The sequence below is a fragment of the Leptonychotes weddellii genome, chromosome 13, assembly GCF_054177405.1.
Source record: "Leptonychotes weddellii isolate Sample4059 chromosome 13, ASM5417740v2, whole genome shotgun sequence".
NCBI lineage: Eukaryota > Metazoa > Chordata > Mammalia > Carnivora > Phocidae > Leptonychotes > Leptonychotes weddellii.
In genome coordinates this window covers 60,391,575-60,406,316 of record NC_138381.1, presented here as the reverse complement: position 1 = coordinate 60,406,316, position 14,742 = coordinate 60,391,575, and the positions used below count along the sequence as shown (strand labels likewise).

Here is a 14,742-nt window from a genome sequence, read left to right as displayed (position 1 = left end):
TTGTTCTCTGGGTGGTGCCCCATGAGTATCATCCTCTGCAGCCTCTGCAAAGTCTTTGTAGGGGTTCAGTCATAATCTGAACTTCTGGAGCTGAGAGAAGATGGGGGTATTGCCATGGAAGCTGGGGAGAGTGGGCTGCAGAAATGGGCAATCAAGGGCTCTCTGCCTTTCAGGATTTTCCTGGGGAGAATCTTCAGTCAGAGTCTGACAGCCAAGGATGGCGAGCAAGGGGCCCTCGGCCTCTGCATCCCCTGAGAACTCCAGTGCAGGGGGGCCCAGCGGTAGCAGCAATGGTGCTGGCGAGAGTGGAGGGCAGGACAGCACCTTCGAGTGCAACATCTGTCTGGACACAGCCAAGGACGCCGTCATCAGCCTGTGTGGCCACCTCTTCTGGTCAGTACCCCTGCCACCACCCCCAGAAGACACACTGCCAAGTTTAGAAAGCCTGTGGCCTGGGCAGCTTTGGAACAGGAGGTTTCCCACCCACTTTGGGTCTCATGATACAATCAGGTCCAAGAAGCAGGAGCCCTGCATTCTTGTCCCAGTTCTACTGCTGATGAGCTGAGTGGCCTTGGGCAAATCATATCCCCACTCTGGACTCTGTACCTCCACCTCTAAAGTGAAAATACTCACCAGTTAGTGAGCAGTTGCTATGTACCACTTGCTGTGCTGAACGAAGAGGCAGTGTGTACAGTGGTTATACTGTGGTACACTGTTGAGCAAGGACAGTGGAGCCAGACTTCCTGTTCTGAATCCTGACTCTGCCACCTCCCTACTGGATCACCTTGGGCAAGGTGCTTACACACACTCTGTCTCATTTTACAGGGTTGTATGTGAGCAATCAAATGACTCAAAATACATAAAAAGCTTAGAAGAGCACATAGCACACACGGAATACTGTGTGTTAGCAATGATCCTAATAATTGTTGCTCTATTTTATGTATATCAAAATGAAGTGGCAGGGTTAGTTTCATTCTGGCCTCCATCATTATAGAAGTCCTCCTGGATCTGAGGTTCTGGGTAAATGTTGAGATTTTATTCTCCCTTGATTTTGAGCTGGACCTTGAAGGGTGAATTGGGCTAAGTGGAGGGGTAAGAATGGCAGATAAGGCAAAGAATATGTGCCCCACAAGGCAGGCATTTTCTAGGGATAGACATATGCGCTCTTGGATATGAGACTGAGACCCTGAGACTGCTGTGAACCTCAGCGCCCTGGATGGGGGGCTGGGAAGTGTTAGGGAACAAGACTGGTTAAGAGAGGGTTGGGCCAGATTATCAAACCCAGATTTGATTGAGTAGGACATAAATCTGTGGAATATTTTTGAGCAGGGAACTGGTGTGAAGAAGGGGTCATTTAAGTAGTATTTAAGGGAGTTTAAGATAAAGAGATAAATTTATTGAATAAATAGGATGGGGCAGATTTTGTTCGGGCAGATTTTTTTTAAAAAAATATATTTTTTTAAGATTTTATGTATTTATCAGAGAGAGAGAGAGAGAGAGAGACAGAGGCAGGCAGAGGGAGAAGCAGGCTCCTTGCTGAGCAAGGAGCCCAATGTGGGAGTCGATCCCAGGACTCTGGGATCATGACCTGAGCCGAAGGCAGAGGCTAAACTGACTGAGCCACCCAGGCGTCCCTGGTCGGGCAGATTTTGTTCTGGCAGCTCTTGCCCTAATCATTAAGTTTTACGCAGAAACTGTTGTTTTCTAGAAATTGGAGATTCTCTGGGGCATTATAAAACCAGGACCTGAAACAAGTGACAAAATTAAGAATAAATCAAGGTACCATTAATAAAAACACAGACTATAAAATGAAACAGATGCTTCCTATCAGAGTGGTTTGTCCCTGGGCAAATCTGCAAGCTTCTCTGTACCTGAGTTTCCTCATCTGTACAAGGGAGATAATTACACTTCGTCATAGGTTAATATGACCCTCCACTGACATTAACAAATGAAAAGCTAGTCAACCATGGCCTGGCACACAGTAGTTGCTTAATAAATTGAAGTGATCACCATCTTTGTTATAATTTTGAACTTTCTCCTAAAGGAAGTCACCTCCACTTCTCCCCCCACAGCCTTCAAGGGAGGTTACCAGTGGAGATCTGTGATTTGGGGTATGTTGGGCTCAGTTTGGAATGACATTGCAAGGTTAATGTAGGAGTCAAATGTCAGGTGTGTCTGTTACATCCAGGGAGATTGCATGTCTGGATGGTGGGGCTAAACTGTGGTTCAGGAACTGAGAAAGGGATTAGCCTCTCAGTCCAACAAATTTTACTCAGCTAGAGGAGTCATGTTTTATGAGGGACAGAAACCATGTCCACATTTTCCACTGTCCTGGCACACAGGAGGTGTGCAGTGGATATCTGTTAGTTGGATGAATAAATCAAGAGAGTAAAAGTGAAAAATTTAAAGTTAGAGTAACTTTTCCTTCAATTCTGTAAATGTCATTTTTTGCACCCAATGCTGGGTGATAGAAAGAAGGGACAATAAACTGGAAGTCAGGAGACTTACTTTTTAGTCCTGGTGCCACAGGCTAGTTGTTTCTTGTTTCTGAGTTTGGTTTCCTCATTTGAAAAATGAGGGACTGAGCAGCAATTCATTGTAGTACAACTTCGTTAAGCTGTGAAGGTAGCCCTTTCTGCCGAGCAGCATCTCCATCCTTTTCATTACTTAAAGATGTTTTTTTATACTAAACTTGACCTTTTAAACTACTTCCTGCCAGCAGAGCACTCAAAGTTGAGGACAGCCTGAAGATTTTTCTTAAACCAGATATAGAGTCACACATTGTGAGCCTTAGGAGGTTATGAACCCACTGAAATGGAGTCTGAAATAGTATGTGTATGTGTGTGTGCATATGTGTATGAGAATGCCCCCATGAATTTTTCTGCATAGAAGGTCTTTAGCCTATATTGGATTCCTTCAGAGGCCACAATCCCTCAAAGGTTGACTTGTAGAGAAGCTGGGTCTGGGACCTGGGGGTCCTTTACAAGTAAGATCCCAGGGTAGAGACTGGGGTCTTGTCTCTATTGCCTAATTTTTCCTGTGATTTTAGCCCAGTCTTTTCTAATTTCTGATACTAGTGATTCCCCGCAGACACTCAGTGGGGTTGCAGGGCTCCAGAGTTCCACCCTGTGTTCCCATTTTTCTGCTCCCACCCTCAGTGTTCTGCTAATGAAAGTATTTTTCTTCCTCTACCCACATTCTCTTTCTCCTTGATGACTGGTTGCCCTGGGGACTCTGGCAGTTGGCCGTGTTTACATCAGGTAAGATGCATTTCATTTTACTTTGTCTTTCATCAGCTATGGTTGCACAAGACACCCCTAGTCTCAGGAGACTACTGTCAGAAGCTGCAATCTCCCCTGTTTGTGGGCTCATTTGCTTGTTTTACCACCCTCCCCCCCCCAACCGTCTTTATACACCTGCCCACTGACAGGTACTTGCTGAAAATAAGGGGTGCATGTAGTACCTGGGATGGTCCTCACTCTGTTACTGATGGTCTTTGTGGCCTTAACAGGCCACCACCTCTCTGGCTCACAGTTTCCCATCTGTAGAATAGGATTTGATAGTATGTTAAGTTTTTACTTTTGAGATTCTGCCTTTACAAAAAAACCTCCTAGCATATCAACTATTCCCCCTACCCATAAAGGTCTTGAAAATGTTAGGAAGGGAGAAGTTTTTTTGGTCTCAACAAAGAGCTTTTGTGAGAGGGCAAAAGTCTGTTTTCCCAGCTTTAGATTATTATGAAAACCAGTCAGTTAAGTATTCACCAAGACCCAGGCACGTGCTTAGTGAGACAGCAGGGCCTGGCATCCACAACTGGCTGTGAATAATCACTGTGAGCTGACTGTCTCCACGGTTGTTAGCAAAAGAGCCCCACACTAGTAGGTGGCTTAGGAATGTAGGGGGAGGACAGAAGTTCCAGAGATCTAGAGCCTCGAATCTAGGTGGGAGAAAGAAGCAAGGGAAATAAGAGGGGTTCCCACTACGTTAAGGGCTGTTCATTCTGACTCTAGCAGAACCTACTAAATTTATAAATTTATCTGCTGGAAATTTTTAAAGAGCACATAAGTTTTGAAGCTTTCAACAGTAGGATAAAGGAAGTGGGATATAAAATCATTAAATGCTGCTTTCTCCTTGGCCCTGAAATCCTAGATTCACATTTATATAATAAACTTTATATTATTTGGTCTAAAGATGCAATTTATGTTCTAAGATAAATGTTGAGAAAATATATATGAATTAAATTATTCTAAGACACTGCAGATAACATGTTTTTATCATTTTTATTTTATTTTAGAGGAAAGTTAAGCAGAATGTTTTTAACCAGTGAAAGAGCTTGGGTAGCCCAAAACAGAATTCTGGTGTTTTTAATATCAAAAGAAACAGTTGAATGCGAAAATCAATGAAAGTACATAAAAAACACTAAGCAAATTTAGGTAATAAGCAAAACCTATCTTTTAGCACATAGTAGATCACCAGAAAATGGTGAGGTTATGTCCAGATGCTGATGTCTGGGATACAAAGTTGTTGAGGAAACGCTGTAAAAATGAGAAGTCACCGAAAGCAAAATTTGGCTGTCAGGGTAATACAGTTGATCTGTTGGGGAAGGCAGAGATTTAAAGTTCATTATACCAGCACCCACAACCTAAACTGAGGCTGGGTCTGTCAGACCCCTTGACATAGCTCCAGGCTTGCAGTTCCTTCCTGCTGTGTTGCAGGGAGCCCCTAGAAATAATGAAGCATGAGGAATCCTGTTTAATTATGAGGTGTTTAAAAGCAATTTTGATTTCACCACTAGTAAATATTTATTGAGTGCCAGGAACAGGAATCAGAGAGTTGGGTTCCTTGAAGTGTTCCCTGCTGGTGCTGGTGTTTCCAATTTGAGGCCTCTGGTCCATGTTGTTCTGCTGGCTATGACTGCTCTGTAGTGGGCTTGCACCATTCACGCATTTTTTCCTCCTGTTTGCAGTGGCTGGAGACCAGACCTAACAGACAAGTGTGTCCAGTTTGCAAAGCCGGCATCAGCCGAGATAAGGTCATCCCGCTCTATGGCAGGGGCAGCACTGGGCAGCAGGACCCCAGGTGAGGCCTTGGGGCACCTCTCACACTCACTCCTCCCTTTGGACATGAATTCACTTCCATTCAGCACCTTCTCACTCCACCTTTTACTTAGTGCTTATAGACCCTCATTTTTGAGGCAATTGGGATCCAGATGGGAGTCGGTCAGGAAGGGAGGAAAGCCAAGTTGCTCCTCACCAGTCTGTAATACGTATATCCACTGAGTGTCTGCCAGCGAGCAGGCAATGTGCTAGGCAGTGCACAAGATATCACAATTGTAAGTATGCAAAGTGCTATGAAGGAGCAGTTTGGGAAGCAGGATGTCTAGCAGGAGACTCTGCATGGAGGGGAGTTGCTGCAGCAGTGATATATAAAGTACAGAGGGAGGAGGGGACAGGAGGTCTGGGAGGCTTTGTGGAGTTTGAGGTGTGGATGGGTCTGTCATTCTACAAACACAGGTTCTGAGAGCCCTTCATAGTCTGGTCACACACATGCACACGCTCACACACCCCTAGACTCTCCCAGCAGTGTCTCATACCTTCTCTGACCCCACCCCAGCATACCTTGTATCCATACATACTGGACTTCTCTTAAAGGAACTTACCCTTTCACATTCATGAGCCTTTGTATTTGTTTTCCCCCTGCCTCTTCTGCCCTCCGCAGTCCTACTCCACACCCTCCTCCTCCACTAATTTCTGTCCATCTTTAATGAGCAGCCCTGTAGTTACCTCCTCCTTGAAGTGGTCCTTCTTCCCCACATTAGTTGCTCTCACCCTTGCTTCCACCCTATGTAGTTGATACCGTTATTCAAGAAGTCCCTTCCCATGCTGTATTGTGATTGGCTGTAGCCCCTTTAAAGAATAAACACCTCAAGAGTAGGGTCCATCACAGTCTTAGTATTGGTAGTGTCCTGCCAGTGTGTAATGGCTAACAAGCCCTCAGTCCAGTATTTTGGGGATGAGTGATAGAAGGGGCTAAGACCCAGAGGCAAAAAGCAAAGTGTAGAGTACTTACCAAGGGATAATGGGAGGTAAAGCTGAAGTTAATAGGGGCAGATCAGAGAGATCCTGAATCTCAGCCCTCTATCCTGACAAGCCATTCCTGTTTCAGTTTGGATTTGGGATTTTTAACATTGGTGACCCCCATATTACACAGGTCCAGGGAGGGTGTCTGGCTAGCATTCATAACCAGTCTGGGCCAGGCTCCTGTGAGAGGAGTAGGCTGTAGTGCAACATGATGAACATTTTAGAATAAGCAGATTTTTCTCCCTGTTTTTCTATATAGTTGCAAGTAGAATGAAGATTAAGATTTGGTTTAATTTGGTGTAACTTCATGTGCTGGGCAAGGTGGGCCTGACCCTGTTGGTGAAGAGCTCCCACCACACTCGGAATAGCTGAAAGCATTTTATAATTATTTATTTCACGGTGTTTCTGTTTCAGAGAGAAGACCCCTCCCCGTCCTCAAGGACAGAGGCCAGAGCCAGAGAACAGAGGGGTGAGGAACATCCTAGGAGAAGCTTCTAGAAATGAGCTGATGGCTTTAAAAGTTTCCATCTTGGCCCTACACTTTTTCTCCCTGATTATAAAAGTAAAGGAAAAATTGTGAAATACACAAAGGAAAAGAGTGCGAAAAAAATCACTTATAATCACACCATCTAGAGATAACTACTGGAAATATTTTGGTCTATTTTCTTTTCTATTGTTCTATAATTATATATACACACATATATAAATTTTATAGATCTATTTATGTGCATGTATTTTATAGATGTATTGTGTATACATATATTTTTGTTTATTTTTTACAGTACTTGGCTCCTGTTTTGTAGCTCTTTTTTAAAATTTCATTCATTCTATATTTGCTTTCGGTATGCTGGGCATTATTCTAGGCACTGGTGATAGATCAGTGAACATAGCAAAGATTCCTGCCCTTATGAAGTTTATATCAGAGAGAGGGAGACTTTTAATGACATATCTTGAGATTTTATATGCCAGTAATATTTTATTTAAAGGCTGTTTAGTGTTCAGTTGTATGAGCTTAACATTATTTGATCCTTTGTTGGACATTTAACTGTGTCCTTTTCTTTTTTTTATTTTAAAAATACCCTGGTGAACTTATAGATACATTTTTGAGCAGGTTCATGGTTATTTTACTAGGATAAATTCTTAGGGAAAGTCACTAGCTCAAAAAATTTGCTCATTTAAATCAGATGTTAGTGTTAAAATTTTCTTGTTAAAATACTGAAGAAATTGTAAAAGCGAAATATTTATCCACACTACCAGAATCCCCAAATGAGTATATTTTCATTTCTCCAGAGTAAAATATTAAAAATTTTGAGGGGAAATACCTGTTTCTTGTCCACATCTCTACATATTGTCCTGAGCATACTTGTGACCATAGTGTTCAGTTTTATCTGATAATTTGGTCACAAGAGTTTTTCATTTCCCCACAAGAATTAAGAGCATGGGTTTTTGGATCATATTGACCTAGTTTTTAATCTAAACTCTCCCCCCTTGACTACCAGGTGACATCACTTTAACTTTCTCAGGCTCTGTTTCTCAACAGAGAGCATCGGCTCCTAACCTCAGGAAGCCAGAGGCCCTGGCCTTAATGACTCTTGTGTGTAGCTACAAGTGCCTGCAGCCCCCAGTGATGCTTTTTGCCTACATTGCCCCAGGAACATAAACCCAGCAAATGTGAGGACTTGTGGAATTGTGTAGAGGTTGCTAAAAGGGAGTCCAGAGGGTCCATCCTTGGGATTGCACTCTATGAAGTGGTAGTTCCTGATGAAACAGTTGCACCTTCCTGGGTAAGACAGCCTTGGTCCCAGGAGCCCTCAAACTCAACCATGCTGGGTTTGAGTAGGAGGCATCTCTGCACTGAGAAGATGGAAAACTGGTGGTTTTTCTTCTCTGTGGCCTTTTCCTCTTGTTATATCTGCTGTTGGGCTTTATAGATAGTGCCGCCTAGCAAGACCTTTGGAGCTGGATGCCAGGCTGCTTGATATGGAATAGGGAACAGCCGCTTCCATCACTTGCAAAAGACTCACAAATGAAAGCCAATCAGCTCTTTGTGGAGAGCAGTTGACCCAATACATTTTCTTCTTATTTTTTAATCATTTGTTCTAAAGATCTACCTAGGGATGTGGGGGAGGAGAGAAAAATTTTGTAAGATGTGCACAATAATTAAGAGCATGCGTTTTCAGGGCGCCTGGGTGGCTCAGATGGTTAAGCGTCTGCCTTCAGCTCAGGTCATGATCCCAGGGTCCTGGGATCGAGTCCTGCATCGGGCTCCCTGCTCCTTGGGAGCCTGCTTCTCCCTCTGCTTCTCTCTCTCTCTCTCTCATGAATAAATAAATAAAATCTTAAAGAGCATGCGTTTTCAGATCATATTGACCTAGTTTCTAATCTAAACTCTACCCTTCTACTCTGTGCAACTTTGGTCAAGATAGAAAATGGGTTACTTATTCACAGTGTTACAGTTCCTGCTAAGTCTTTTCATATGAAAGATGACACAGTATAGAACATGTTATGGGGATGATACACCAAACTATTGATAGTGGTTATTGGGGAGAGCATGGCCATGAAATGGTGAATAAGGAGACCTCTGACTTTCTGTGTCAATATTCTTCTAATGTGTAAGTTTCTTATAACAAGTATATATACAAAAATAATCAGAAAAAAATTAGTGTTTTATGTTTTTTAAATTCTTTGTAGAAATATTAAAACTTTGAGGGAAAATACTTATCTGTTTATATCTTGTTTCCATACCTGCATGTTGGCATGTACTTGTGAACATAGTGTTCAGTTTTGTCTGGTAGCTTGGTCACAGGAGTTTTTCTGTGTTGCTGCATAGTCAGCATCATGGTCTTTAGAGAGTGTTTATCAAGATTTTGATCATGACCTCAATTGTTGGTTAATTAGGGTTCCACTTTTTTGCTATTACCAATAATGTGCAGCTTGTTCCAGTGTTCCCTTGTAATTAGGTGTGGGGGTGGTTGCCAATTTTGCTGTTATAAAGCATGTAGAAAAGCATGTAGGGTGGAATTCTGGGGAAAAACCTGGTGCTCTAAGAAGCCTGACTTGCATCAGCAGATTGTTTTACTTGGGCCAGAGCCAGTCCTTTCTGGCATTCACAACTCCTTAGCTGGAACCCCTTGCAAGCCAGAAGGGCAGAGGGACCACCAGGCCTTGCAGTCTAAATGGGAGGAAAAAATGTTCCCCTTTAGAAACAGGTGGCAGAGGGTAGGGAGGAGAGGCAGGTGCCACCTGCAGGTGACATGTTTGACAGGTGCAGGAGAAACATGCTTGTTCTTCTGAACTGCATTTCTTCCACACAGGGATTTCAAGGATTTGGATTTGGGGATGGTGGCTTCCAGATGTCTTTTGGAATTGGGGCATTTCCTTTTGGGATATTTGCCACAGCATTTAACATAAATGATGGGCGGCCTCCTCCAGGTAAGACCCTACTTCCTTGGTAATTCTGTTTGAAGGCTCCTTAGAATTTATTAGTATGCAGATTACAGATAACTGTCACTGCTTGGTCAATCAGCCTTTTCAAAAATGTGAATTCTTTTCAGCTTACTGGTAGTCATGATAATGTATATTGCCCACTTACTAAACATTACGCATGTTCAAAGTGCTTGTCATCACAAATGCAGGGGATCCTCACCACAAGCCTGTGGGATGGGTGTGCATTTAGCTCCGTTTTACAAATTAGAAAATGCTCAGTATGTTTCCAAGACCTACTCTGTGCCTATAAAATGAAAAAGAATAAAATGATACCCAGGATACCTAGCTGAAGAAAAGCCTAATCCTGTGCATGTACCATTTAGGGGCAGAGAGGAGAGAGGCAACCCACCAGGATTCAGGGCCTTTCTATTCTCTGGCATCTCTGTCCAGCTTCCTTCAGGATACATGTGGGGCTGGTTCCAAGCCCCACCCCTTTGGGAACCCTTTCTCCCTTTCTAGGTCTGTTACCTGCCACTACCTTTCTCTCTCCAGCCAGCTTAAGGGGCCAGCTGCATTCCATGTAGATCAGGGCAGCAAGGTGGGTGCCCTGTACTTTATCCCAATCTGACACCTGGGCCAGGATCCTTACCATGGAGTCTGCAGAGGTGCTGAGGTCATTTGAGCTCTGCTTGCACTCATTGGAACCTCATGGTCCAATGAGTGCTGGGCACAGTGTGTGGTACATAAGGGAGCAGTGTGTGGTTCCTGGCCAGGAGCTTATGCTCTTAGGAACAGAAACCTACTCCTGGGTCATCCCAGTTTTCCTCAGCCCCTACTCTTATGCTTGGCACATTGCAGGCAATCAGTAAGTCTTTGTTGACTGACCGCCTGCATGAATCATCAGAGCACCCACTTGGGGAATAGTACAGCCCCAAGATATCTTGGAATACCCTTCCTTACCTCCTCCACCTCAAAGGTTTCCCCTTCGTTTATGCATTTTCTCAAAGGAAGGAGACCCACAGGGCGGGGTGTGCTCTGCCCCGAAGGAGGGACAGGACAGTATGGCAGCACCAAGAACCCACTTGGCAGCTTGCTTCCCTTCTTCTTGCTTCAGGGCTCACCCTGGGTTCCTTAGGTAAAGAGTTCTACAGCCAGGCTGGACTCTGGATCACTTTATCCCCCTGCCACAATCACAGTTTTCCTTTGCCATAAAATTTGCCCATCCTGGATATAGATTTCTTACTCTCCTTCCCCCCAAGTCTGGACAGGGAGCTCTACATAGTAGCTTTTCTCAAAGCAGGGACGAGTGGAAGCCTAGCTCTGCCCCTAGCTTGCTGTGTGATGGATGAGACAAGTCACTTTGCTTGTCTGGGCTCTACTTCTGTCCCCTGGAAAAGGAAGGCACTCTATGTGGGGCTCTCTGCACGCCCCCCATCCCCCAGCTCAAAGTGCCAGAATCTAGAGACTCCCATGACTCACAAGGGAGCGTGCAGGGAGGCTGAGAGCATGACTGTGGGGCTCTGCCACTAACGCGTGAACCTTGTGATTTGGGGCAGGTCACCTCATACCTGTGCTTCAATTTCTTACACAAAATGGGAATACTAATACCCACCAAGCCGTAATGTATGTACAAAACTCTTAGCACACAGAAGATGCTTAACAACAGCTTTTCTTTTATTATTTCTTCTAAGAGAGTTTCCTATTTAATTTACACCTGCAGACCAAACTGTCTTAGGATGAACTGGAGACCTTGTCCTCTTTGTTATTATTCCGCATATCTTCATAATTTCAGTTTTGTTTTGCCTAATGTTATTTGGGGTTTGGAAATCTTTTTAGCGTGCAGAGTTCTGATGTAAAGAGATGAAGACTAGTGCTCTCGACTTCTGGCCCAGTTGGGCAGCAGTGTGCACAGCTGCAGTGTTCTGACACCCTCTCTTCTCCCTCCTGTCTCTCCAGCTGTCCCTGGAACACCCCAGTACGTGGATGAGCAGTTCCTGTCACGCCTCTTCCTGTTTGTGGCCCTAGTGATCATGTTCTGGCTCCTGATTGCCTAATGCTGGGCTCCCAGCCTATATCCATGGCAGGGCCTCTGGACTGGTGACATGCCACACCCACTCTTGATGTTTGGCTTCCTGGCTAATCCTGATCCCTGGAATCGGTGGGGTCAGTAACACATCAAGGAGTTTTGCTTCTCCATCAGAGCTTAAGGACTCAAGACCAGTTGTCAAGAACTTTGGAGTATGGCCACTGCTGTAAACACCCTGCTTATAACTACTCAGTCCTTGGCATTGAGTCATCTCTCATGAGTTACACCATGAAATCCTGTTCCAGCCAGCTCAGCAAGTCCTGACTCTGCACAAGAAAGAGGCAGGAAGAGAGAAACTGTCAGTACAATTTCACCTGAGTTTAATATTATAAAAACAAAGGGATGAACCAAATAGAAACTTTTTTTCATCTCTTTAAATACCCCTTGGTGAGTGGCCTCCAAAATCAGTGGACTCCTCATATAGAGAGGTTCCCCCCTCTGTATCCCAGTGCTGTTCTGCCCTATCTCCTCCTCCTCAGCAGAAATGCAAGAAATTGCTGTCCTATAAAGATCATAATTGCAGCAGCTAAAGCTGGAGTCACTTCATGAATTCACCAGAGATCCAAAGATCTTTTACTGGCTCTGGGACGTGCTCAGTCTCTTTGGCTCCAGAGAGTGGCTTGAATGACCTCCTGGTTTCCTGGAGTAGATTATCCCCAGAGACATGTGGCTTCAGTCACAGATTTCCCATCATCTTTCCTCCCCAAATATAGGCACATCTGCCAGAGGACGCATAGTGGAGACTACTGCTGAAGCTGGAACTGACTACTACTCATTAGGAAAGACCTGCCAGTGGGGCTCTGGTGGGATTTGGAGCTCTGATGCAGGAACAACTGAACAAGCAGCCCTGTCCCCAAGGCTACAAAAGCTCTGGGTGCATTCTCTCAGACCCACCCAATGGAAACTGGCTGCCTTGTCATGTCAGCTCAGCTGCATGTTGAAGACCATCTTCCCCAGAAGCCAAATTGTCCTTTATGAAGAGGCAGGAGTGGGGAGACCCACATGTGACCCTGGTTTTGGTATGGCTTGGGTGGATACCCCTGAAAACTTATATCTATGCTAAAACCAGAGAGAAGCATGAAACTGCAGAGCAAGCAACTCTTGATGATTTTTAAAGCCAGGCAGCAGGGCCTAGAGACCCTCATCATGTTGATATGGTGTGGTCTTCCCCAGGAAATTTCCAGGGGAAATCATCTTCCTAAGCCCTTGACTTGTGTTTACACTTCACAGACTTTTTCCTCAGAATCTGATTAAGGGAGTGATTCCAGGCAGCAGGACAGTTCACTTGTGGAATGGTTCTCACTGTGCTGGTCAGGCCTCTTCCTAGAAATCCAGCCCCTTCCAGCAGATTCCAGGGATCGAAGGAGATGGACTTCCTCTGGGGACCTCTCTGTCACTACCAGTCCGCACTGCTCCTGGCTCACCCCCAGCCATAGCCAACAAGTGGTAGAAAGCCCCACCTAGTGCTTTTTTCCAGATCTGGCTCTGCATAGCCTGTGGAAACCAAGACCTTGAGGAAGATGAGGGAAGTCTTCCTCCTCTCCTCTCCACAGGCCCCACCCCTTCCCCTCTGTGCCTGTCAATGCCAGAGTTCAGTGTTTAATCAGACAAAATGTAAGTATTGAATAGGTGGTTTTGTTTGCCAAATCCATTTGGTAGGACTAAGCCACCAGCTTTACGGGTCCCTGATGGATTTTAAACATTCTTGGGACACCCACTCAAGAGTGCTCTTTTTATCACCTCCTGGAAGTCCCCAAAGTTGGGGAAGTGGAGTGGGGGGCGGGGGGGGGGGGCTGTCTGAATTCTCAGCATAAGTGAATTGGTGGGATCGCTCAGTGTAGTAGCCCCACCTAGTGGTGAGAGAGAGGACAGTTAGATGGGCCCAACAGAAATGGGTTTCCAGAAGAAAGGTTAAAAAAGGGTTGTGGGATAGGAAGACCAATCACTTGGACTCTCTAACAAAGTAGTAAGCCCAGGAGAACTCCACCAGCAAGGGCATCCCAGGAACCTGTAAGAGCCAGGCTGGTCATGTGCCCTTTGATTTTGAACCTTCTAGGTCCCTACTCACCCTCTACTGGGAGCTGGGGCAGGAGAGCCAACTTGGGACTGCTGGCCCAGCCCCAACAGGAAACCCCCTTCCCACCACCCCTCTGCAGGTTCACCACCTTGCCCCTCTGCCAAGGCAGTTTTCCTTTCTTTTGTGTGTTGTCTATGTTCTTGGCCTCCACCCACTCCTGCCACCTTTGTGGATTAGGACCAGGTCCCACCCACAGTCAGAAAATGACACCATGTACAGTGGCACACCTTGACCAGTCACTAATTTTCACTGTTGTGAAAGTGATTTGATTTAGAATTAAACAAATGGTTTTACATTACTGTGAGCTGTGGACTTGTCTGTGTAAGGGGGTGGGGCAGGGGATGAATGGGTCGGGGAGTAGTCACACTGATCTGGCCTCTGGGAAACACCTCTGCATACATGGGAATGTCACATCGAGGAGCAAAGTCTTCAGATGAGAAGCGCTTCATACACAGCCCTGCCCAAGGTGTGACCCATCTGACAGCCCTGGTCCTGACAAAGTGTATGGAATCCCTAAGCTTGCAGGCAACCAAGATGGAGCTTAGCTTGTGGACAGTCAGAACCTTGAGGACAATGACAGGTTATTCAGTGTCTGCATTTCTTCACATGTTCTGCAGTCGGGCAGGTGGGCCCCCGGCCAAGCCCTCTACCTGGAGCAGGGGCTGTGCAGTTCCTTGAGGTTCCTCAGTAGCACAGTATGAGATAGAAGATAGTGAGGTTACAAACCTTGCCCAGCCTCAGGCTCCCCAGCACACCAGAGCTACAGGTCATCCCTCTGAAAAGGTCTCTTTTCTCCCTCTCTTCCACTTTGACCTAGGAGTTATCCAGTTGAATAGCACCAAGATTTGGTAGGAAATGCAAAGGTGAGGGATTTCCCAGAACTGAGCCCAATAAGGAATGGAAAACAAAACATACACTGAAGTAGAATAGGACAGTAAAGCCTCTATGTACTAATGACCCAACCCCAATAATCAACTTGTGTCCAATCCTGTTTCATCCCCACCCTCACACTGCTTCCTCTCTCCTGCCTGGACTATTTAGAAGGAAATCCTAGCCCCGTTATTAAGTATTTT

The 14,742-nt window shown here is 45.2% G+C and overlaps 1 protein-coding gene across 4 annotated transcripts in view; it reads left to right on the top strand.

Annotated features, from left to right (window-relative positions):
* Positions 1 to 13,967, top strand: part of RNF185 (ring finger protein 185) — a 35,508-nt gene extending 21,541 nt beyond the window's left edge. For all 4 annotated transcript variants that reach the window (XM_031028382.2, XM_031028384.2, XM_081801791.1 and 1 more), the window contains 6 exons: positions 174 to 393; positions 3,242 to 3,260; positions 4,967 to 5,079; positions 6,495 to 6,549; positions 9,395 to 9,512; positions 11,463 to 13,967. In XM_031028382.2, coding sequence (XP_030884242.1) covers positions 218 to 393; positions 3,242 to 3,260; positions 4,967 to 5,079; positions 6,495 to 6,549; positions 9,395 to 9,512; positions 11,463 to 11,560 — 579 coding nt within the window. In that variant the 5' untranslated portion in view covers positions 174 to 217 and the 3' untranslated portion in view covers positions 11,561 to 13,967. The remainder of the gene's footprint in view (positions 1 to 173; positions 394 to 3,241; positions 3,261 to 4,966; positions 5,080 to 6,494; positions 6,550 to 9,394; positions 9,513 to 11,462) is intronic.
* Positions 13,968 to 14,742: the final 775 nt, after the last annotated feature.